The 26,338-nt window shown below is 48.4% G+C and overlaps 1 protein-coding gene across 2 annotated transcripts in view; it reads left to right on the forward strand.

Annotated features, from left to right (window-relative positions):
• The window catches only part of LOC144100470 (uncharacterized), a 59,002-nt gene extending 37,273 nt beyond the window's left edge, over nucleotides 1-21,729 (forward strand). Inside the window, exons 8-10 of one of the 2 annotated variants that reach the window (XM_077633419.1) lie at nucleotides 15,843-16,043; nucleotides 17,230-17,367; nucleotides 21,522-21,729. In XM_077633419.1, the coding sequence (XP_077489545.1) occupies nucleotides 15,843-16,043; nucleotides 17,230-17,367; nucleotides 21,522-21,725 (543 nt within the window). In that variant the 3' untranslated portion in view covers nucleotides 21,726-21,729. The remainder of the gene's footprint in view (nucleotides 1-15,842; nucleotides 16,044-17,229; nucleotides 17,368-21,521) is intronic. The other variant, XM_077633420.1, reaches the window with a different exon arrangement.
• The last annotated feature ends 4,609 nt before the right edge of the window (nucleotides 21,730-26,338 follow it).

Raw genomic sequence — 26,338 nt, forward strand, 5'->3', positions numbered from 1 at the left:
TTTGAAGCCAGCTTGAATAATTGTTACTTTTAGTTGGTCAAATGGGTGTCCTTCTGCGTTTACATGCTTGGATAGGGGAAGGTTTGTGAGAGACTTGGCGTGTGCGCGGTGATTGTTAAATCGAATGCGGAATGCAGTGTTTGTCTGTCCTATGTATTGCTGGTTACACACAGTGCATTCAAGAAGGTAAATAATGTTTGATGAGTCGCAGTCAAAGTTACCGTTGATTGAATGCTGGAAAACTGACCTCGTACTAGTTGCGGAACACGTAGTCTGCAGTGCTTGCAAACTTTGCAGCGACCCTTACCTCAGGGCTGGCATTCATATTTTAGGGTTCTGTGTTCCTTGGAGTGGACTAGATGGTTCTGAATGTTTTTGGCACGCCTGTAAATCACGCGGGGTGCGCATGTAAATATTTTCGGTAGTCGTTGACTTTGCTGGAGAATGTTAAAGTGCTTATTAAGAATTCTGTTTATGTTCGGTGCGTTACTGTTAAATGTGAGGATAAGGTTTGTAGTGTAATCATTTCGGTTATCTATTTGTGACCCTGGAGTATTTGACTACGGTTAAGATTTGAAGCTCTGTTTAAGGCGTCATCAATAAGGGAACGTGGATAGCGCGGTGTTAAGAGCATGTTGCGCATGTGTTCGGAGTTTTCATGAAAGTCTAGATCGTTAGAGGAGATTCTTCGAAAACGATGGGCCTGCGAATAAGGGATGCTGGTTTTGCAGTGACGGGGATGGGCGCTTTGAAAATGTAGATATTTTTGTGAGTCGTTTGGTTTTCTATAAAGGGTTGTACGATCTGACCCTTTGTCCACCAGAATGTCAACATCAAGAAAATTGATTTGACTGACTGAGTAGGTGTGCGTAAACTTTATGTTTGGGTGCACGGAGTTGAAACTGTCAATGAAATGTGTAAGTTGTTGTTCTGTGTTTGTTCATATTATAAAAATATCATCCAAATAGCGCTTGTAAAAGTACGGCTGAATTGGACAAGAAGAAAGAAATTTTGACTCTATATGATGCATGAAGATATTGGCATATTTGGGGCCATTCTTGTTTCCATAGCGGGGCCACTTACTTGCAGATAATATTGAAGATCAAATTCGAAGCTATTATATTCTAACACAATTTTGGCTAGTGTTCCTAACACGTTTGGGCTTGGAGATTCATGAGGTCTCTGCTGTTCATAAGATTCTAAAAGGGCTGCAATGCCGTCCGCATGGGGAATGTTTGTGTATAAGAATGTTACATCCATGGTCACAAGAAAGGCTCCTTCTGGTAATGTTATATGGTCTAGCTGGCGGAGAAAGTGGTTTGTATCTTTGATGTCGGATGGATGTGTGGCTGGAATGTGGCTAATTAGAGTGTCAATGTTCTTTGATATTGGTTCTGTGAGAGTGCCGATTCCTGAAATTATTGGCCGTCCAGGAATACCGGCTTTATGTAATTTAGGGAGCATGTAGAAACGCCCAGGAGAAGGATGGGTAGCCGTGAGTGCCTTGCATAGTTTCGGGGAGATTTTATTGTGTTTTGTGAGGTCGAGGAGAATGTCAGATATAGCTTTGGAGTGCTCGTCGGTGGGGTCGCCATGCAGTTGTTTATAAAAATGGTTGTCAGAAAGCTGTCGGATGCCTTCTGCTATATAGTCATCCCTGTTCAAGATAACAATGCCTCCGCCCTTATCAGGTGGCTTTATGACGATGTCGGTACGGTTGCTGAGCGCCTCGAGAGCAGTACGTTCTCTTTTAGGAAGATTGTCTGGTCCTAACCTGCGGTTCTTAAAATTTTCAATAATGTCATTTTGAACTGCCTTAATATAGATATCCAAGTGTTTTTCCCGCCCGATGTTGGGAGTCCAATTTTGGTTTGCTGGGTGGAGGTCCGAGTTTTGGTGGCGGTTTTCGGGCTTATCAAAGAAGTATTCTCTCAGGCGCAGTTTTCTGGCGAAGTCGTCAAGATCTTTCAGGAGTTGGAATTCATTGTATTTGCCTGTGCGGGGGCAAAAAGTCAGCCCTTTAGATATGGCGGCTCGCTCATACTCTGTGAGCGGTGTTAGAGATAGATTGGTGATGTTGTCTACACTGTGATGACCCTGATTTGAGAGTGTTTGCCCTTGGCTGACCTTTGACTGAGCGATATCGGGGTTGGGAGAATTTGATCCAACCGCACTTAGTACTTCTTTCATCCATTCGTCATGGGGAACTTTGTCCCGTGTAAATTTTCTAAGTTTGATTATGCCAATTTCTGAAGTTTATATATATATATATATATATATATATATATATATATATATATATATATATAAAATGTAAAGACGCCAATCAGACGCACAAGAAATGTGGACAGGCAAAGTCTTTGTTGACACAGCGTAGCTCCAAGCCAAGAATTCGAGAGCGTCAGCTTCGTCTTCTTCAGCTTTCTCTGCTTCGGCGGCACTTACGGCTGGGGCAGCAAACCCCAATTGTATGTCTTACAATACCCCCGGAGTGAAACGGCGCCATCCTGGCGGCCTAAGGGCACTAGATGATAGCGGGGTCGTAGTAGGGTTTCAGGCGGTCGAAGTGGACGATTTCGTGGCCGCGGCGTCGATGATCAGGGGAAGGCGTGAGGGGCTCGACGAGGTAGTTAACTGGAGATGTCTGCTAAACTACGCGATAGGGGCCGTAGTAATTGCTTAGCAGTTTTGTCGACAGGCCCGGGCGGGAGGATGGCACCAAATACCAAACTAAGGAGTCAGGAAGGTAAGCCGGCGGCAGACAGAAGTGGCGCGGGAGCTTTGCTGACGTTACTGATCGTGGGCAGTAAAGAAACGGGCGAGTTGGCGGCATTCCTCGGCATGCGTAGCGGCTTGAGAGACGGTTGTAAATACGGAAGAATCTGGGCGGTAAGGGAGTAAGGTCTCCATCATTGAAGATGGCTCCCGGCCGTAGAGAAGAAATTCCGGGGAAAAACCAGTAGTTGCTTGCATTGCAGAATTGTAAGCACAGATAACGAATGGTAGAATGCGTTCCCAGTTGGAGTGATTGAATGAGATGTACTTGGCCATCATGTCGCCGAGGGTCCGGTTAAAGTGCTCGGTCATGCCGTTCGTCTGGGGATGGTAAGATGAAGTTGTACGCCGGACGATGTGACACTCCGGAAGAAGGGTCTCCAGGACGCCGGACAAGACGACGCGACCTCGATCGCTGTGCAATTCCTGAGGCGCACCGGGGCGAAGAATGATGTTTTGAAGTATGAAACCGGCGACGTCGGAGGCCGTTGCAGCTGGTAACGGGGAAGTTTCCGCATAGTGCGTGAGATGATCTATGGCGACAATGATCCAACGGTGCCCAGCAGAAGTGCTAGGAAGAGGGCCATAAAGGTCGATTCCAACACGGTCGAAAGGGCGGGCCGGACAAGGTAAAGGTTGCAGAGGAGCCGGTGAGTGCTATGGTGGATCTTTGCGCCGCTGACATTCGAAGCAAGAGCGGACGTACTGACGGAGAGAACGGTACATGCCTCGCCAATAATACCGAAGACGTAGGCGGGTAAAAGTTTTCATCAGACCGGCATGAGCGCAATGCGGGTCGTCATGATGACTGACACAAATAGCGGAGCGGAGATGCCAGGGAATGACGAGCAGCCATTTGCGACCATCTGGTAGGTAGTTGCGACAGTACAGAAGCTGGTCACGCACGACAAAGTGACGGGCTTGACGACGGAGTACTCTAGACGGGGGCTGGCAGAGCGGTTGGCTAAGATATCGAGAATAGAAGCTATCCAAGAATCCTTGCACTGCTCAGAAGCCATATCAATGCTATTGAAAGAAGCCGTGAGGCTAGAAATAGAGGGTTGGTCGAGTTCGGAGGACGCAGGGGAGCGTGAGAGGGCGTCAGCATCGGAGTGTTTGCGTCCGGAGCCGTAAATGACCTGAATGTCGTAGTCTTGTAATCGGAGAGCCCAACAAGTGAGGCGGCCGGAAGGATCCTTGAGTGACGACAGCCAGCAAAGGCAATGGTGATCTGTGATGAGAGCGAAGGGGCGCCCATATAAGTAAGGGCGAAATTTTGTGATCGCCCAAATAATTGCCTAACATTCTTTTTCCGTGACGGAATAATTAGTCTCCGCTTTTGTGAGGGCACGGCTTGCATAAGCGACGACGTACTCATTGAAGCCAGGTTTCCGCTGAGCATGAAACGGCACCCAGACCGATGCCGCTGGCGTCCGTGTGGAGTTCTGTAGGGGCGGAAAGGTCGAAATGGCGCAAGATCGGAGGGGTGGTGAGAAGATGACGCAGCATGGCAAAAGCTTCGTCGCATGCAGTGGACCAGGCCGGTAAGTCGTGGCCGCCGGCGAGAAGTTGTGTCAGCGGGGCGGTAATTGCAGCAAAATTCTTGACGAACCGACGAAAGTACGAGCAAAATCCAACACACCTTCTAAGTTCTTTCAGGGAGGTGGGCTTCGAGAACTCAGCAACTGCTCGTAGCTTGGCAAGGGTCCGGAAGGACACCATCCTTGGACACGACGTGGCCTAAGATAGTCAGCTGTCGGGCGCCAAAGTGAAAATTCTTCAAATTAAGCTGCAGGCCAGTGTCACTGAGACACTGAAGGGCACTCCCAAGACGAAGAAGATGAGACGGAAAATCCGGGGAGAATACGACATCGTCCAAGTAGCAGAGACATGTTTACCATTTCAGCCCGTGTAGGATGTTGTCCATCATGCGCTCGAAAGTTGAAGGCGCGTTGCAGAGACCGAAAGGCATCACATTAAATTCATACAGCCCATCAGGCGGGATGGAAGCTGTTTTCGGGCGATCAGCTTCGGCCATCGGCACCTGCAGTATCCAAAACGCAGATCTGACGAAGAAAGGTACTCTAACCCCTGCAGGCAGTCAAGCGCGTCATCTATACGAGGCAGGGGGTAGACGTCTTTCCGAGTAATTTTGTTTAGCCGGCGGTAGTCTACGCAAAATCTAATGGAACCGTCCTTTTTCTTGACGAGTATAACGGGAGAAGCCCACGGGCTGTGAGAGGGTTGGATCATACCACGGTGTAGCATGTCGCTCACCCGACAATCAATTATGCGGCGCTCAGCGGAGGAGATGCGGTAAGGGCGCTGGCGCAAAGGTCGATGTGTTCCAGTGTCGATATGGTGGCGAACCGCTGTTGCACGACCCAAGGTGTCTTGATGAGAATCGAAGGACGCGCGGAAGCGCTGAATCAAGGCGACAAGCTGGGCGCGTTGGAGAGGTGGCAGAGCAGCATCGACGTAATTGGCAAGCCGGTCAGGTGAGGTCTGATCAGTTGAGACGATGGGAGGAGTGACGGCATTGATGTCATACGTGGGAGGGTCATCTGGAACAGGTGAAGCGTCGTCGAGATAGACGACATCAACCGTGCCAAGCGATTCTCCCCGAAATAAAGTGGTCGGGATAGGCAACGCGTTCGTAACGTACAGGGCGCTACAACCACCAGAAATTGTAAGCACAGCATGCGGGAGCATGAGAGATTTGCGGTGCGCACAAAGGGGTGCGGGCGAAAAAAGGAAAGTAGCGTCCGAGAGTGCAGCATAAGTAAGGGGCACAAGAACAGAAGAGAAAGCCGGCACGTCGGTGTCGTCAGTGGCGAGAATATGCTCGGCAGTAGCAGGGGAGGCGTCCACAAGAGTATGACACAGCGGCGACAAATCAATTTGAGCACGTGCACAGTCGATGATTGCGTGATGCGCGGACAGGAAGTAACAAACGAGGATGATGTCGTGAGAGGAGCGGACAAGAAGGAAGAACTCAATGGTGTAGGAGAGGCCTTGGATGATGAGGCGAGCGGTGCACTCTGCGAGAGGTCGAATGGAGTCAGCGCTGGCGGTTCGAAGGAAAATTTCAGAAAGCGGCGTGGTCACTTGTTTTTAGTTTGCGGCACAAGTTGCGAGTAATGATGGACACGGCAACACCAGTGTCAACGAGCGCATGAACAGGAACACCTTCAACCAGCACTTCAAGGATGTTCACAGGAGCGGCAATAGGACTTGAGACGGTCGGTGACGGCGCAGTTCTTGCCTCTTGAACTGCGGCGCCTAGTTTTCCGCTTGGAGGGGTGGCGACCGGCGGCGCATAGGAGAGACCGAACGGCGGCGAGGAGACGGCGACCGGGGGGTTCGGTGGTAGGAGTCGGAGTGATAGGTAGAAGGATGCTGGGGCAGATGTGGAGAGTCAGGGGTGGAGGGCATGGGAACGTCGTACGTCGGCGCTTGCCCGTAGTCGTGAGAACGGGATCCGCGGCTGCGGCACAAACGGGCCACATGACCAGCGAGGCCGCAAGTATAGCAAATCGGGCGGTTATCTTGCATGTGCCACGGATTCAGAGGGCGTGGAGCGGTGCGAGGCAAAGGTCGGTGAGGGTAAGGCATTGTAAGAGCGAGCGACGGGTCAGGAAAGACGGTGCAAGGTGGCGCATAGGCAGGAACAACCTGCTGAGGTCGTGGCCGGACGGCAGCTTTAGCATAGGTCAGCGGTGCAGTGACTGCAAGAGGTGGATTAGCGGGTGGCAGGACCTCTGCAACCTGCTCCTGGATGACACGCTGAATGGGAGGCGACACCGTTGACGTTGCAGCGGGTGGGCAGGTAGCCAGCGATAGCTGGCGGGCGACCTCCTCTTGCACAAACTGCTGGATCTGCTGAAGAAGGGTCGACTGATCGTGAGCAGGACCGCCGACAGCCAAGCTCGCAAGGGTGTCGTCCGGGCAAACGGTACGGTGGGTGACAAGACGCTGTTTCCGTAGCTCGTCATAGCTCTGACACAAAGAAACGACGTCGGAGATGGTTTAAAGATTTTTGGACACTAACATCTGAAATGCGTAGTCCTCAATCCCTTTAACAATGTGTTTGATTTTGTCTGCGTCGCTCATGTATAGATTCAGACGCTTGCATAAATCAACGACATCCTCGATATAGGTTGTGAATTTCTCGCAGCTCTGCTGGGCCCGACTGCGCAACCGTTGTTCGACATGAAATTTTCGGACAGCGGGGCGGCCCAAGACATCGGTAAGGCTGGTTTTGAGGGCCGCCCAGGTAGAAAAATCGGCTTCGTGGTTGCGAAACCATAAGTTGGTGACGTCGGTCAGATAAAAGATGACGTTTGTCAGCTTGACGCTGTCGTCCTACTTATTATAGGCGCTTACGCGTTCATAGGAGGCGAGCCAGTCTTCGACGTCGGTGTCGTCCGTGCCGCTGAAGATCGCAGGATCGGGCTGACGCACGGGACCGGAACAGACAACGGCGGCGGGAACAGCGAAGCCAGGCTAGGGCTGGGTGTCAGTCATCGTGGTAGAGGCTGGTAAGGGGTGTAGATTTTCAGGTCCGTAGATCCGTAAGGTCTGTAGCTTCAGGGTGGCAACAGGCAGCACCTCTACCAAATGTAAAGATTCAAATCAGACGCACAAGAAATGTGGACAGACAAAATCTTTGTTGACACAGCGTAGCTCCAAGCCAAGGGTTCGAGAGCGTCAGCTTCATCTGCTTCGCAAACTGAACTGCGTCAGCTTCGTCTTCTTCAGCTTTCCCTCCTTCAGCGGCACTGGCCGCTGGGGCAGCAAACCCCAACTGTATGTCTTACAATATATATATATATATATATATATATATATATATATATATATATATATATATATATATATATATATATATATATATATAGACAAGGTGAGAGAACTGAGGGACTCGTCATACATACGCGAGAAGCCAAGTCACAGAAACCAGGGATCATAGGGGATCCAATTTCCTAATCAGTTATCTTTAAGCCAGTCCGGCAGGCTTTCGTAAATGATATTCCACAATAGATCATATTCACACTATCAATCAGGTGATAGAGAAATGCGTACAACATAACCAACCCCCATATACAGCCTTCATTGATTACGAGGAAGCATCCGACTCAGTGGAAACCTCGGCAGTCATATAGGAATTGAGGAAAAAGGGTGTAAAGTAGCCTTATCTCAAAATACTGGAAGATATATGTAGCAGCTGCACAGCTTCCACAGTCCTCCATAAAGGCTGGAATAAAATTCCACTAAGTAAGGGCGTCAGGCAAGGAGACATGATATTGCCAATGCTACTCACCGCCTGTTTACAGGAGGTATTCCAAGGCCTGAATTGGGAATAGTTGGGGATAAGTTTTTGCAGAATGACAGAAAAATCTGCGATTCGCTGAAGGCAAGGCCTTGCTGAGTCACTCAGGAGGTGAACTGCAAATGATAATCAATGAGTTAGACAGGCAGAGCAGAACGGTGGGCCTAAATTTTAAATGCAGTAAACCAAGGTAATGTTCACGCTCCAGCAAGCAAATAACAGTTCACAATTGGCAGCGAGGTGCTGGAAGTGGTAAAAGAATATGCATACTTAGAGCAGGTAGTTACAGCTGACCCGAATTATGAAAGGGAGATAACTAGAAGGCTGGTTCTCTCAGATCATGAATGGCAGCTTACCAACATCCCTAAAGAGCAATGTATACAACAGCTGTATCTTACCGGTACTCACCTACGGGGCTGAAACGTGTAGGCGGAAAAAAAGGGTTCAGCTTATGTGAAGGACAACGCAGTGAGCCATGGGAAGAAAAATGATAGGTGCAATGTTAAAAGACCGGAAGCGAGCAAAGTGGGTGAGAGAACAAACGGATGTTAATGACATCCTAGTCGAAATCAGGAGGAAGAAATGGGCTTGGGCAGGGCCCGTAATGCAGACGCAAGGTAACCGCTGGTCCTTAAGGGTAACGGAATTGATTCTATGACAAGGCAAGCGCAACAGGGGGCGCCAGGAGGTTAGGTGGGCTGATGAGGTTAGGAGGTTTGCGGGCATAGGGCGGGCGCGGCTGGAAATTGACAGGGTTAATTGGAGAGACATGGGAAAGGCCTTTGCCCTGCAGTGGCTGTACCCATGCTAATGATGGTGATGATTATCTTTAAGCTGTAACTAATCGGAAGGGGGATACCAGTCTTCGAGAATGAAGTAAGGCAAGACTCTGACGATTATTAGCAAGGATTCACGCCTAACTTCACCTAGAAATGGTGCCTTTAATATCTTTAAAGCAGGCACATGTATGTCACGCAAAATGTGTGATGAGGGGAGAAGGAGAGTACCGAGGCAATGTGGCAGGCCACACCCTGCGCCTTTGTGCCCTTGCTTCCTGTCGCACACAATAGAGGTGCCTTGGGGCGTCGCCTAAAGCCACCCCTGGATTCGCCCGAGTGGGTGCAGGACAGGAGGAATTGATAAAAATAACTGGTGTCCGAAGGTGAGGGTAGAAATTAAACTGTAAGTTCTAAAAAGTAATTAAGACTGAAAATAACATGTTTTTTGGAGGTGTTCCACTTTTGTTACTCTTTACTAATGAAGCGGAATAGCATGCTTTCTGTACTAAATTATGAATTTAATTCTGGATTTCATTGCTTATGTAAACAGCTGAGTTTCCCAGGACTCTCATTAAGTCCCGAGGAAGCTGTTAAGAATTTATAGATGAGATACGGGTCTCGCGCTTCTCTGTCATGTTGCGTGCGGAAGTTTTATTCAAGGATGGTTATTTTTAGGTTACTGAATTCGTCACCACCAACGTTAACATACCTCCATAAGGATAGACTGGGAAGAAATTTAGTGTGCACCATGATTATTTAGGTGCGTCTCTCTTTGGCCGATATACTGAAGCTGGCATGTCGAACACCCAAGAAAGTATACCACGGTCGAGCTGTCACAATTAAAGTTTCCTTTGATTTTGATGGAAATGTCGGAGTCTGTGCTGAAGGCAGTTTTTGATGTGGTCATCTGTGCACAGACCTGATAATGAAGCTTATTGTAGGGATGCAGGGTATGCAGCCCGCGCTTAAAATAATCCTAATTTTGGACGAAATTAAAATGTCGCGAATGTTTCTGTTTCTTCAGTACACTACCAGTGGTGGCCCCGTAAAAGTAGATTGGCAGCGCTAACTTAGGGTGAGTATGTTTTAGTGTCTTGCTAATATGTGCGAGACGACTGGAACCGAAGAAAAGTGTGTTAGATTCGTGCAGCTAGCTATTGGTTGGTAGCATTCGAGCTCCTTATAATTTCTTCCCGCTTAAGTCGGCCCACATTGTCTATGGGATCATAAAATTAATTTTCGGGTATTTTTGTAGAAATAGTGCGCCTTTTAGTTCTGTGCAGTTTGACCTGAAGGCATTTTTCTTGAGCAGGTTTACTAAAAGCAGTGTGATTGACTGTAAGAGATTGCCGTTTTGCAGTGCCTAATTTGGCTCCTCTCAAAATAAAAATACTGGTGAGAATTCGTGGGTTTCCAGTAGAGCTTGGTAACGAGCCCATTTTTAGAAACTGTGATTGCGACGTCCAGGAAATTCCCTATTCAGCGTGACTATTGGTGCGAAAATTTGATGGACGGGTGAGCACTGTTAAAGCGTCTAATAAAACTTAGAAGTGCTCGTTCCTCTTGTGGCCAGATTAAGAAAATATTGTCAAAGAAACGTTTATAGTGAAGTGGTTAGTGATCACATTCTGCAAAAAAGTCCTCCTCTATGATAGCCATCAAAACATTTGCATAATTAGGCCCTATTCTTGTTCCCAGAAATTGCCGAAAATTTGGGTGTGATTTGCGTCGTTGAATTTGAAATAGTTGAGTGTTATAATTAGTGTGAGTAAAGACTTTAATGTGCTGTTGTTAATGAGCCTGTCGTTTGATGACCGGTTGTAAGCCTCAAGTACTGCCTTAATAACGCCAGTGTGTGGTTGAGTGGCGAAACGTCTATAGTTACAACAACGGAGTCAGTAGGTATAAGGAGATCTGAGATATCGGAGAGGAAGTGATTGGTGTTTTTGATATATGACAAAAATATAGGTGGAGTTTTGCTTATGATGACGTCTACGTATTGCGAAAGGTTTTCAGTGGTGGCGCTTACGCCTGAAACGATTTAGGCGACCGGCGTTGCCTTGCTTGTGAATGTTAGGTTGTAAATAAAGCCGTCCTGCGACCGGATTAAGTGGTATAAGAGAACGGGCTATGCGTTCATTGACTTTCTTCTCTTTCTGAAGCCCGTCGAGGGTTCCCTTGATAGTTTAATGTTTTCGGTATAGTTATCATCCACTCGCTTGTAGAATGCCTTATCCGGCAACCGCCTTTCGGCTTCAGCTATATAATCGGTCCTATTCATGATGACTATCGCGCCGCCTTTATGAGCTGGTTTAATTGTTATGTCCTAGCGCATAGATAAATCTTCTAGAGCTTTGCTTTCGTTTAGCGACAGGTTACGGCGAAATGATTTTTGGTGTTTATAAGCCTCTAACACGTCCCGTTGCTCTGCCGCAATGTGCATTTCCAGGTATTTGTCACGCAGAGCGGGTGGTGTCCAGCGCCTATGAATAGGCAAGATTCGTCCGTGTGGGGGCGACCATAAATATATTCCCGTAATTTACTGTTGCAGGCGAAGTTATCTAAATCTTCAACCAATTGACATTAATATTACCCCCCTGTTGATGGACAAAAACTAAGGCCTCTAGAGAGGGCACTCGCTTCTGCATTACTAAGTACGGAGCTAGAAATGTTGGCTGTTGAGGGATTAGAAACCTGATACTTTTTAACAGACTGTAATGAAGGAGGTGTGTGAGATGAGAATTCCGAAAGGGTGGGGACCGCTACTCCATGAAGCGAGAGATTTTTTGCTTTTAGCTCCAATACAGCAGTTTTTTTCTTGTGATATTTGGTCAGAAATTTTGACTCGTCTAGACTGAGCCTGTGGATCAGTTTGTTTTCCACCTCCAGTAAATTCTTAGCCCTGCGCTGATAATTACTTAAGATGATGTGAACGAGTTTCAAAGATGCGTAATGTAATACCCTATCCAATTTCTCCCGGTTAACAGGTGACAAGCCCGGCGTGGCGGGTTCGAGAAGTTAGCCTTTTAGGTACTCGCGACTAAACTCAACTTCAGGGGGCGCTGCGAAGCCTGGCAACATGGCATGAGTGGAGGTCCCCGCATATCTCGTCGCTTATGAATGTATGGGCTTTGCTTGCTTGTGCCGAAATTCTCGCTGTTTTGTGGGAAGCTAATCGCATCTTTGACGCTAAGAGCTTAATTTTTACATTCTCTGAGGGCATCAGCGACAATCAGACCAAATTTGGGGCGAAGGCGTGGCTGTTGATACTCGCAAAATCGCGCTAACGTCTTTGCGGAATCTTCCGTGGAGAGGGCGAAAAGTTCGTGTGTCGCCGGTGTCTGTGAAAACGGAAACGTGTTTCCATCGTGTTTATCCATTACTGCAGGTAAAGACCTTGGCGTCTTTGCCGTTACTTTAGCGGGACGGCAACGCCGCACTCGCCGGAGGTGACTACGGTCTTCGCGCTTTTTATCTGCCGCGTTTGTTGCAGCTAACTTCTTCGTAGAAGTCAGCAATGAACATATCGAGCAATGGACATATGTTGGTCTCTTAGTTGAGACTATGCAGCTATCTGTGTCAAGGAGGGGCAGGAAAATAAGTCGGGATGTGAGTGTGCAACGCGATCGCACAAAGGCAAATATGATATTGAAGAGATTCGGTCTTGTGCATGGACAGAGCGTTCACAATGCATTTTCGCCGAAGTAGTTAAAAAAGTTTTGCGTGATCGATCGTGTCGTTGGCCTCTCTCGGTGGCCTGAATTCGCCCGTGCTAACGCTAAATCATAAAGTGTAACCCTGTAGAGAAATATGAGAAAACGAATATTCGAATCTTCTGATTTCGGGGACATTTATGCGTATTTCAACCGAAGCTTGAGAGTGAGTGTTCATCAGTGCCACCCTCGCCCATAGCGGCAGCCGTAGTACGTCGTGGATTACCGCGAGTGCCAAGCAGGAACGTGATCGAACGATGAGGGCGGAACCTGTGCCAGAACCCTCTTTTGCTACCTGCGCCATCAAGACTGCCAGAATAGAGTAATAAACGGTTTATTAAAATAACAATAATAATAAGGAAGGCAAAGATTTTTGCTAGCCCCGGCATCTGCGATCGATACTGAAGCACTTCAGCTGGGCAGCGAAAATAAAGGATAGCAGGCAGAATGGAGAAAAGAAATGGAAGAGGCGAGGGGACAGGAAGAGGGGACACACCAGAATCGAGGCCCTCGTTAGCTTTCGAGCAGACGAGGGAAGGGAAAATATGGGCTCGTTATTACACATGTAACATAAGTCAAGATTCACCGAAACCGAGTAGCACTAGAAATGCTTTTTAATTTAGGTTGCGGCGATTATTAGCAAGAGAATAATAGCGTAATTATTTTTTAAACAGAACTGATCAGAAAGAATTCACTGAAGTGAGGCAACGTAAGTGATGCAAAGATGCAAACTCAGCAAATATGTTGATAACGCAAGAAAACAATTAATTTCTGTTCATCTATATTTAACGCAATATTAAGGGGCTAATGAATGGTGCAAAACTCATATGAATGGTCTAGACACAGCAGACACTACGCCATTTGCGGCTCTCACTCCAGTGCTACCAGAGATAAGAGGCAGAACATGGAATGCATGACGGCGACCAGTGACATCAACAGAGAGTGAAAAATTAGAAGCTAATTTGCGGGGCTGAAGTTCCAGTACGACATATGAGCTACGAGGAACGGCGTAGTAGGGTGCTCGGGAATAATATCGACCGCCTACGCTTCTTTAACGTGCGCGAACGTTGCAGAGCGCACGGACGTTTTTTCGTTCCGCACCACCGAAACGCGTCCGACAAAGTCGGCATTTGATCCTGCGACACTGGTATCAGTAGCTTTACGCCAAAGACTGAGCCACCCTGGAGGGTAATAGAAAGCAAATCAGGACACTTAATAATGCGGTAGCACTTGTGATGTACTCTTGCAAAAATCAACCGCATTTTCTGTAACCCAATTTTCTGATTGGCCCACAGGATCGTGACATCATCAGTGCCGTCAAATACAAAAATCTTTTGACTTGAATGTTCGAGCACCATCCATTGGATTATCATAAGAGACTATATTATGGCGACCCTCTTTTCCACCTTAATCCGCCTGCTAATCTCCACTAATCCGCATTAAACCAGCAAGCAATTCTCAATCTAACATTAATTCACCTGCAATCCAACTAATCCAACTCACTTAAAATCATGCTCACATTCACAGCAAAAGTAAGTAATCCAACTCGAGGAATTTTATTTAGGGTTGGCTTGATTCCAAATTTTGGTGGTACTTTGGAATTTTTCGGGGTGGGCCAACTTCTCAGTGCTGTTGCATTTTTTTGTTTAACGATGTCGTTAAGAAGGCCCAGAGTTCTCATAAGAGCGAATACTCGACGAACAAAAACGGGCCTCACCGGCATGCAACAGGGGTTTTCAGTGTGAAAGCTCTTTCATCCTACCCCCACCGATTTTGACAATGTCTCACGCGAAGAAAAGGAAGCCTCAGCCAGGCTCAGTAAGGGAATTGCGATACACGGCAGAGGGCCAAGCAACGCTCATATATAACAATTGCCGTGCTTGGCATGAATGGAAACACATGGTATGTATGACATATGAGACATGTCCCAAAATGGTTACGTTTGATTTATGAGGTTTAACGTCCCCTCGGCTACTTAGGCTATGAAGGACGCCGTAGTGAAGTGGTCCGGAAATTTCGACCACCTGGTGTTCTTTAACGTGCACTGACATCGCACAGTACATGGGCCTCTAGAATTTTGCCCCCATCGAAATTCAACCGCCGCGGCCGGGATCGAACCCGCGTCTATCGGGTCAGCAGCCGAGCCCCATAACTACTGAGCCACCCGAGGGTTAGGACCACCCGAAATTTGACCTTGGCCGATTTAAAGGCGTGTGAGGCACCAAGCCAAGCTCAATTTGTGGTGGCCATGCAGGGTAAGTAGGCAACGCACGGTATGGCACATGACTGATGTCGCAGATATGGCCAGGACACCCTAAATTTGTCCTTGGAATGACATTCACCAAGTTTGACTTCCAGTGAATATGAAGGTTCTCGGGTGCAAGAACGCCTTGACCTAGTCTGAAATTTGAATTGGCCCACCTCCAAAAATTGGCCTGGCCCCTCACCCCGAAAACTTGAAACTTGAGTTGATCCATGCGCGGAGCGGACCAAAAAAATACATCTGACTTGAGTTGATCCACGTTTGGAGCCGATGTGGGACCCTACATATATGGGTTTCGCCCATCCCCGAAAATTTGAAAACCCTTTTTCTTAAAACCGGTTGAAAGTTAAGGCTTCGTTGATTTTGAGGAAACGAAAGGTGCATAACTGGCTCCCTCTGTCAATGGACACCACATACGCACTTTAAGGTACATGGCGGCGGTGCCCATCTACAAAAAACCGTGATTTCGCACAGTATTTGGTGCTCAGCAATGCCAAACGGCCAGCTTTTTATACACTACTGAATAGTTTTCTTTCAGTGCGCTAGCACTCATACCGCCCATTCCCCGCATTTAGCCTTTGTGTGTCTATCTGAAGCCGCTTTTGCGACAGGCTGCTCACCCTCCTACCGGATGGTGGGCAACTGCTCAGGAAGGCCAACGTGGGTCGCAACCCAACCCAAGCAAACCAAATCCCACCGATGGCCGCACCTGCCATAGAAGGCCACATCGCTTTACAGCTGCACCACTGCGCCAGGAGTGGTAGAAAGACTTCCAGGGATCTATGAATGGAGACAATGAGCTATTCCGCATATATAGAGAGTGATCAACTGCCACCGTCAACACTAGATCTGACCGCCGGAACTAAAGGGACACCCTAAATGCAAGCGCACCAAGTTCGCATTTGGCCTAACTACGTACATCGATCATCATTTTTGTTAACGAAGTCCAGCTAACCTTGCTTTTCGTTGTCTTTGCGCAGTACGAAGGATGCAGGGTGGCGGAGTGCCTGCGAATTCAAGACAAATTGCAGGTCCCCATCGGTGTCTCAGTAACGCTGAAGGGACTCTGGTGGGTGCCACATACCGACGACGAAATGTCAGCACCATCGGAAATTGGCAGCTACGCGGTGTACAAGGAGTGCGACCTAAGGTCGTTCGAGCAAGACTCGATTCCGGGTGCGGTGAGTGGGTAGTCCTTGGGAGTGGCGCACCTAAAAGACAGCAGCATACGCGATTGGCATTTCAGTACGCTAGCACTAAAGCCCCATTGTCAGGTGTCTCTCATTGTTTGTTTGCACGAAGCCTCTGGCAGATGGTCCACCTGCCATGGTCGGTACATGACAACCTGTCTGCAGGTTTTATGGCCAACTAAGCAAAAACACTGTGGCAATTGATGAAGCATGAAAATGCTTTCACAAAATGTTCCACAGGCCTAGTGTATAAATTTCTCTCACATGCGAAATGGTTTACATCGACCAAACAATCCGGTGTGTCAATGACTGGCTGTGCGAACACCACAACTTACTGGGTTCTGCTGACGGACAAAACTTTCCTCGCCATTGTCGCTAGTCTTGCTGCTACCTGCTGATTGGCGACTTAAGCATTCTTGACAGAGACGGGGGGAAAGAAGAACGCGAAATTATATAAGTCTACTACATCACGTTCCAAGGTGAAGATTGCATTAGCACAACATAGATCTATGCGCCTTCTTGAAAATGAGGTTATTTTCGGCGCGCCGGGCGGTAGTTGTGCTGTTTATCAAATCCATGTCACTGTCCGTTGATTTATTTAGTTTTGCTGTGCCTGTCCGGTGAGTCGTGCTGGGAAAGTGCCTCGTTCCATAGAGCATAGTTGATAGTACAGTCGTAGTTGTGTGCATTCCTCCTGTTGCTTCTCGTCTCTTTTTGGGAGTTTTTCGCCTGACGAAGGACTTTGTTGCATAACAAATTGCTTACCTTCTCTGGGTCTTCAAACTTCTTTGAGGCCTTAAACATGGCGTTTCACACAAATTAGACTACCAGAGGAAAATGAACCAAATGCTAATTGTTGGAAATTGGCAAAGTATCGATTTCTGAAGTTTGAGTGGCGCTAACGAAATATTGATATTGGGACTTGAACGCCATTCTTTTAGAACGTAGAAAGCAGAATGTAGAAATATGAACTCTTATGTGATTTTTCGAAGGTCTAAGGGAGTGATTGAGACCTTACTCTGGGCGGGCTCAGAGGGATTTTTGATAATTCCGAAAATTATTTCATTTCCACCGAGAAAATGCTTCAATATTCTCCGAGCACATGACTTGCGACAATTCCTTGGAAGTCTCATATTTGCGCTTGCTACTTTTCTCTCTCTCTCCCCCCTTTATGAAGATTTGCAACCTGACAAACACAAACTACTACAGGAATGCGCAACTCGACCAGGATGCTCAAACGATGACCACGTACGACAAAAGACCTGGTTTCAAACAGACCTTCACTTTCGACAACCATCAGACATACATGCGAAAGGTGGGCGGCACAAGAAGTCATGTAGTACCAGGGGCACTATTTCGTAAGGAGTCATTTTATTCGGTTATAACGTCAATCGTGAAAACAAGAAACGGGCGGTAGGGTTCAAACAACCAATCACAGAAAGTATGGTCGGCTTTGTCGCGGCACCGATACCAACCACCTTTATGCCGCCGCATCGAGTCCTACTGAATCACAGGGATCATGATGTTTCGCCAATTCGCAGTTACGAGTCAGTTAGTCTAATTTTATTGAGCTAGCACTAGATGCCTGGCTTACGAAAGAGCTGTCCTCTCTGGAAATGAAGTCTTGGAGTAAATCGGGTAACCTCGAAGGAGCATTGCAAAAGCTCCAGCCAATGGTTTGGTTTACTGGGTTTAACGTCCCAAAGCGAATCAGGCTATGAGGGACGCTGAGGTGGAGGGCTCCTGATAATTTGGACCTGCTGGGGTTCTGTAACGTGCACTGACATTGCACAGTACGAGGGTCTCTACCATTTCGCGTCCATCTAAATGCGACCTCCACGGCCGGGATCGAACCCGCGTCTTTCGGGTCAGCAGCCGAGCACCATAAGCACTGAGCAACCGTGGCGGCTTGCGTTGCAGCCAACGAACAGAATAAACTTGATTCTGAAAAGAATTCTCGATGGGAGCAGTGTGGGTTGTTCCGGATTCTTTTTAGTCCAGTACTCCGCGGAGACAGCCGCCGTAGATGCTCCTTCTATAGACCATTCCAATAAGGGCTCCCTGGGCGTTCCCATATCTCTCGTTGGGCTGTTGTGTGCACCCCACGCTAGCACAGTAGAAGCAGTAGCGGATCAACTTTACAACAGCCCGGAGAGAAGGCGTTTCGCACCCTCCTCGCCCGAAGGAAATGTCTGTGAAGGCGAGCTGGTCCTCCAGGAGCGTGCTGGTCAAGGCCGCCTGCCACTGCTACACACGCATCAGAATAACGGCCCCTCAATTGAGGGCCAACGAGAAGAAACTGCGATAAGTTCGGATGATTGTCGAGGAGCCAATTCTAGGAGGGTGAAATATGCGCAACTGAAGAAGCAATAGATGGAGGCGAAGGGCGAAGCCGCGGGAGGTACACGCGGTGGAGCAAACGGTAAATCTTTTAAGAAGCCGATCCTGAGATAGATTCCGAAGCGGAAGCACGTGCATGCATGGCGAGGTGAGCAGCATAGCAGTAGAACTGAAAGCCAACGTGAGTCAACCGATCCAGAGGATATAGCAAGGCGGCAAGCGGACGCTGAGCGGTGAGGACCGTATACCGTTGCAAGGCTAGGCGCAGATGCACAGTGAGAAACGCGAAAAATGGTGCCAAAGGAGAAGCGAAGGATTAAGTCGTTGAGCTTGCAGTCGAAAGGAGGGTACAAGTTGCTTCCGAGACTGCCGCAAAGGAAGAACGGAGACTCGAATCGCAACGAGCAGCTCAGGCGGCTTATTGCAAGGGGAAAGCACAGGAATTAGTGCAAGAACATCCTAGTCCAAAGTCGGAATTGTAAGCTTATAAAAAGCTAAATAAAGACAAACAAAGCTTAAGAAGGACACGCGTGCTAGCGCACCTAAGTAGCATTTAGCTTAAAAGGTTTAATCGGGGGCCATTTTTTTCCCGGAACCTGGTCGGCGCCGACAAAGCTCCTTAGTGTATCAAACGCGCTGTCATACCCCATGATTCGTCGGCGTCGACAACGGACTGCCAGAGCGACATGGGCTTTGGACGGGCTTATACAGATGAATGGCATCATGGGAGCATTCCTGTTTCGACCAGCGTAACCTTACACATGGTCTACAACACTAGGAGTAGTTAAGAACACAAGATGGCCGAATAAAATAAAAACGCGTACATATGCATTATGTCCTCGGATGTTTTTTTTTACAGCCGATTCTGTTTTTAGAGTGACAAATTTCGAGCCGACATTGCGTGTTCACTCATTATAAGGGATTTGAATTGTTTATACGCGTCAGTGTTTCTGCTGAAACGGTCATTCCGTTGAGGCCTAGGACACAAAATCAAATGACACGCATCGAAAATAAGAATCCTCGTTGTTACTTTTCTTTGTGACGAAAGCCTGATCTTCTCTACTTTCTACGCGCAATACCTAAGAATTCAACTACAATCGCCGTGAGTCATCCCACATCAGCTCACAACATAGCGAAGGCAAACAGTTAATTTGGCACCAGAAAATCATAGGAACTTGCTCTGGCATCATTCTTTATTAATTTATTTTGCGTTTTAAGCTTAGTCCACAAGGCATACTAATCTGATTTGGCCTTCACGACGAGGTAGCTTAGGTGACTTAGAAAGCTCACGAACAAAAACTGGCAGTGCCTTAGATCGGCTATGCCAGGATATACGCAGCGAGAGGTACGTTTCCCTGGCTGAGTTTCTTGTGGTCACTGTATGTGTAGCAATGAGAGAAATTAGATATACACATTTTTATTCATATTGCTGGACAGAAACGAAGACTGCCAGATCTGTGAAGCAGCATGCAGCGGTCTTAGTTTGTGTAGAGTTAATCTTCTTTTGCCTATACCGCCGTTTAGCAGCGGCTGGACTCTCCTTCTCTGCATTCATGTCAAGCATTGCGATACAGCCGCCCATTACACTCCGGCTTTTGCATGCAATGCTGCGCATGCGACGCACGGTTCGGGTGATATAGCGGCATGAGGCGAGTCGGTGACGAAGCGCGCCGTGGATAAGCACGCGCGCCTGCGTGGTCTCTCTGATTAGCATGGTATCGGCGCATGCGCACAACTTCTTCCCCGCGTGACTTCACGCGCGGCTCCGCCGCTGGAGCGGGCGCGCGGCTGCGGCGACGGCGAAGCGCACGCCGCACCTACTGCTCCTATTCGGTTGCAATGCTAACGGCGCATACGCACAACTTTTCTCTCTAATGTACCGCGAAATGCTTGACTGGTTGCCCAGTGTAGCGCTCGCTACAAAACTGCAGAGTATGTTGACTACATTCGAATTAGTGCGAGAGCATGGCTTTATGCTACATAGAGGATGACGATGAGCAGGCAGTGCCGCGGGACGGAGCGCTAGCCATAGGCCAGCTGCGAAGAGGCAAAGGAACAGACAATGGATGCCGTTGCTCGGGGTTGGTACCCATCGGATTAGTACTTACGCAATAAAACTGTCGGCAACTACGCGAAAACTGAGCCCGGCTGCCCAAAAAAAAACCATACTTTAACGATCTTGTGTCTTAAAGGATCTTATTGCTGAGTTTTAGGCGAGTGCTGGAAACAGTTATCAAACAGTCACTGCAACCCTAGACTGTGCGTATGATGAGAATAATGGTGCCTGAGTGTCTGCCAACTTCTGTGGGCTCAAAGGGCTTCCAGATGATTGAAGTCACAAAGTAGATCTCCTGGCGTTATTGGCCGCTGAGTACAGATGACTAATCTGGTTTACAGTCTCATATTTTTTGCCTGTGCACATGATCACCTTAGTACAAGTGGCAACCTGTCCTCCAGATGCTGCAAAATCAACATTGCACGGAATACTTCCGGCAAACTCAAGCGAAACGGCTCAGAACGAAAGTGTGTTTTGCACTCGAATTCTTTGAAGTTCTTTTGAATTCTTCCTTTCAAGGCGGCTTTTTTGTGTAATAATTGTTTTCGTGAGGAGGATTCTATTGGCTAATTCTAGGTACGGCATAATGTTTTAAATACTTCTTAAATTTTACCCTCAAGCAGAACGACTATAACGCTGCTCTCACTATGCGAGATCATGGCGATATGTCCCGTCAGCTTGCACGGAATTTGTTCTAAGAATTGTTATTCATCTTCAAATATCGTTTCCTTGTCCAAGAGAGGATCAGTTGCTGAGGACAAGAAGCTAAGCTTGCTCATTTACTCTTACGAGCTGCCTTCTATTGTGATGCCTTCATGTTCACTTAGGACATGCAGTTTATCCAGTATCCTGTGTATACCTTTGTGTATAGCCTTTTAAACGGCAGCACACGGTAAATCCGCATTTTTACTGCGCACTTTATATCCACGCCACAAGCGGCTTAGCTCCTGTTGAGCACTGTTTTCCACCATAGAGTAGCCACTGATAGTTCCAGATTAGATAACGTAAGGTTGTAGCCAGGGTATGTTATGACGAAGACTGACGGGTCCTGTCTGGTGCTCCCACGAACGCAGATCTGCGACGCCAAGTACAACCTGACTGATGTCGTCTTCACCGTCGCCGCTTACGATGTGAACTACGACAGCGTCACGATTGCGTGCGAGCGGACACAGGTCCTCGGCCGCTACGTGCGGACCGTGAGGCTGAGGCGGCTCGGCCGCTTCCTCAACGACAACTACACGGACTCGTCCAAACGCGCGTCGTGCCTCGCACTGTAATGAATTTGAGTCCTCAGTTATGCACTAAAGTTTCGATTTTACTTGGTTCCCTAGCTCCCACGAATAAATCGTGTATTTCTCGATGTACCCTGCTGTATTAGCACTACTGAGCTTCTGCATCGATCATAAATTGTTCCCACCCCAACGAGTACCATTCCCAATGCACACGCAATGAAAATTGAACCAGCTTGTCTGTTTATCGTCATCATCATCATTAACCTAAATGCGTCCACTGCAGGAGAAAGACCTCTCTCACCGATCTCCAGCTTACATCTTTCTGTGCGTCTCTGGCCACCTTAGATCCGAAATCTCTCTAATCTACTCCGGGCGTCTGACACTCGCTCAACTTTCCTTGAAATCCAGCAAACCTAAGCGGTCCCTGGTTATCTGATCTGAACATTACACGCCCTGCATATCACCATTTTTTTTCTTTAAAGAGGCTGAAAAGTATTAGTAAGCGTATGATTGCTAACCTGCTCGTTTCTCAACCTTGTCCAACCTCAATTTTTCATACTCCTCGAGTGTAAACCCGCCGCGGTGGCTCAGTGGTTAGGACGCTCGGCTACTGAGCTGGAGTTCCCGAGTTCAAACTCTGCTGTGACAGCAACGTTTCGATGGAGGCGAAACGCATAGGCGCCCGTGTGATGTGCGATTTCAGTGCACGTTAAAGATCCCCAGTTGGTTAGAACTTTTCCGGAGCCCTCCACTGTGCCACCGCTTTCTCTCTCTCTTCTTTCATTCCCATCTTCTTTCTTTCCATTACGGAGCAGTGCAGGTATCCATGAAATAAGAGACCACTACTGCGTCATTTTCTTACCTAATAATAAAAATAATTGGTTTTTGGGGAAAGGAAATGGCGCAGTAGCTGTCTCATATATCGTTGGACACCTGAACCGTGCCGTAAGGGAAGGGATAAAGGAGGGAGTGAAATAAGAAAGGGAGAAAGAGGTGCCTTAGTGGAGGACTCCGGCAAAATTTCGGCCACCTAGGGATCTTTAACGTGCACTGACATCGCACAGCACACAGGCGGCTTAGCATTATGCCTCCATAAAAATGCAGCCGCCGCGGTCGGGTTCGAACCCGGGCACAAAAGATCAGTAGCCGAGCGCCCCATTTCCTTTTCTCAGAAACCAATTCAGGATTGCTAGAGAGGATGGTCACGTGGCACGCTGAGCTGTGGAATGAATGATCAAAACTTGAGTTATATTCTGTTTATGAGGTCGCCACATAAGTCGGCACAGGACGTACTCCTCCAGCTCAACAGACATAATACAACCAGTCGAACACCCACACAATGACAAGGTCGTCCTGGCCTTGGACTTTAAAGGAGCCTTCGACAACATCAAACACAGCGTCATACTGAGACACCTCAATGAAACCAACTGTGGCCGCAACACTTTCAACTATATCAAAGACTTCCTGACTGATCGAGCTGAACTAATCAGACCCCAAGAGGAAGAATTTGGTCCGTATAAAATGGGTACGCGGGGGACACCACAAGGCGCGGTGCTATCCCCCCACTCTTTAATTTGGCGATGCTGCATCTCCCAGACATGTTGAATGGTATTGAAGGCATACGGCATGCGCTGTATGCCGATGATATCACAATCTGGGCCACAGAGGGAAAGTTAGGGCGCATGGAGGAATGCCTGCAAACAGCCACTCACGTAGTGGATCGCTACGCAGGGCACTGTGGTCTCCAATGCGCACCCAACAAGTCTAAATTTGTGCACCTTAGGGCATCCCCTAAGGACAATACCCAAATACATCTCTCCTTAACAAGTGACCCCATACACGAGGCCAAAGAGATTCGAACACTCGGGCTCTTCATCCATAACCAAAGAAGAGTAGACACAACATTGCACAAACTCCGCAAAGTTGAAGACCATGTAGGCCGTATGGTCCGTCGCGTCTCCAACAAGAGAGGGGGTTTGCGAAGCAGGGATGCCGTGCGGCTGGCCCATGCTTTCGTAATCAGCCGAATCCTCTATTCGGTCCCTTATCTACCCTTGCGGAAACACGACGAAGACAAAGTTGAGGTAATATTTCCCAAAATGATGAAGAGGGCACTTGACCTTCCGGTGTCCACCTGCAATGCGAGACTTCTTGCATTGGGAGTGGTGAACACTTTTCAGGAACTCAAGGAAGCCCATCTCACAAATCAATACACGAGGCTAGCCCAAACGAAGTCGGGTCGGCACTTGCTAGCCCGCCTTCACATCCAACATGATTTTCCCATTCAGGAGCGGGTCCGAGTGCCCGAACTCTGGAGACGCGCCGTCAGAGTTCGACCCCTCCCCACTAAGATGGACAAGGAAGATCATAGTGGTCGTCGTCAGGCTAGGGCGGAAGCCTTAGCGCACCACTATGGCAACAAACATGGTGTCTTTTACGTATATGTAGCTGGGCCTACCCACGGCGGGTGGTACACGGCCGCGGTCATACATCAAGAAATACAGGTGGATGGGCTTTCCTTTCGAGCCCCAGGCACAACACAAGCTGAAGAGGTTGCCATCGCCCTAGCTGCTTCTGATTAAAAATCCAAACACATAATAACAGACTCGCATTCGGCATGTCGCAATTATGAGGCTGGCTGGATAAGTCCACTAGCTGAAGGAATACTATGGAACTGCAGCCGGGATACCGATCCTACACCCCGCTGCCTGGTTTGCTCTCCGGGCCATCAGGGCCTAGCAGGAAACGAAGCTGCAGACGCGGCGGCCCGAGAACTCATTCACCGGGCGTTCCCATTGGCTCCTGAGCACCTGGAACCTGAAGGTAGCTACTTACTCTCCTTCAAAGCTATCACATCCTATTATAAGGACCGGCATCGCCTCTACCCGGCCCCTGCAAAGGGACTGGGGAAAGCAAACGAACGCGTTCTACTGCGATTATTCACGAACACAATGCTGTGCCCGGCAGTACTAAAACACTTCGATCCCGCGTTCACTGGCAGGTGCAAACACTGTGGGGAGGTGGCTGACACCTACCAGATGGTTTGGGCTTGCCAGCGCAACTCAGCTCTCTCCCCCCACCCCAACCCTACCAGAGAGGAATGGGAGGCGGCCCTGCTTGGCTGTTCGGACCTTCAGTCCCAAAAGGCTTTGGTCAAGAGGGCTAAGCTGGCGGCTACCAGCTGTTCCGTCAAGCCGGCCTTGTGCATGGGAGTCCCAGACGAGGATTGCCATGCACAAGCTTCCACACCGATCGTCTTGACTTGTGGCGGCCCACGGAAGAGGGAGCCATCGCCATACTACAAGCCGCATCACGCTCACATGGTGACGAAAACGCCTTACATGTCGTCACCGACTCCCAGGCCTCCTGCCAGGCGTAAACATCCGGGCTCCTCCCTCCCCATGCGCGACACATACTGGTGAATCTTCCTATTCTAGCTTACTTCCCGTGGTATCGTCTGGGCTCCGCGCGTTTCTTCCTGGCAACGAACACGCGCTCGACTGAAAGCTTGATGGCCGGCCACCGGGCGATGAGCAGTCACACCTCAATTACTCACTACCGGCAGAGGCACTGGCGCACTCGCATATCCTCGAATACTACAGATTGCAACGAACAACTCCACCACGCCACCCATATCCCTATCAAGAGCGAACGCCCTGGCGTGGTGCCCAGACGAACTTCTCCCGAACCTACGCCCCAAGCATACCTTCCCTTTAGAGTACCCTTGTGTCATGCAACAGCAGTCAACCTGCACCACACCTGAATTTACAGAAGGCAAGCCGGAGAGTAGAAAAATACTCTCTAGCCTTAAACATTGTGGCCAAGGGTCTGATGGAATCGCGTCTGGTCGAGATGGTGCATGACGAAAGTGAGAGACACCGTCCAAAAGAATGGAGATAGAAAGACGTTTTGGATACGGCATGGGAGCCTTGTCCACAGTAAGGCTTGAACGTAGCAGCGTCGCTTTTTAAATACGGTGCATGAGCGAACTCTGGTATCTTGCATAGCTTGGAGGCTAATTTCCATCATTCATAAAAAGCGTACGTGGTTTCATCTCGATGATCAATGATTCAGGATAGAGCCGCGACTTCTTGTCCCATATTTTACGATCACACGTGCGTCTGTCGAGTTTATGTTGTGAGGCAAATATCGAGTGCTCATCAAGTGCATTTTGATTTGTGCGCCGGTTCCTGATGTCACTCTGGTGATCATACAACCTTCGTTCGTAGTCACCTTACTGGCCGATATACACAGACGGGCAGTCGGCACATAGAACTTCATACACCACGCTGGGAATTTTATCTTTCTTTAGTTTATCCGTGATTTGCACCAGCCGACACCTTAGTTTTTTAGCTGGTACATGTACGCTATGTACGTCATAAAAACGTAAATACGCGGCAGTTTCATCGTTGCCTCGAAAATATGAAATTAAAGCTTGCTTCTGTATACTTTGGATTGGATGCAGCACCGGGTGTTCAAGATGGCGCTCTACCGAGTCAGTCACATGCCCAGGATAGCCACAAGAGGACACACCATGGCGTATGTGCTCCGCTTCAGCGACCTGGTCTTCCCGAATGGAACGCACGTTTTTTCGACGGATGAGTGAAGAAAGAACAGAACGTTTTTGGAAATGAGGGTGTACAGACTTGAAGGTAACG

The sequence above is a fragment of the Amblyomma americanum genome, chromosome 8, assembly GCF_052857255.1.
Source record: "Amblyomma americanum isolate KBUSLIRL-KWMA chromosome 8, ASM5285725v1, whole genome shotgun sequence".
NCBI classification, from domain to species: Eukaryota; Metazoa; Arthropoda; class Arachnida; order Ixodida; family Ixodidae; genus Amblyomma; species Amblyomma americanum.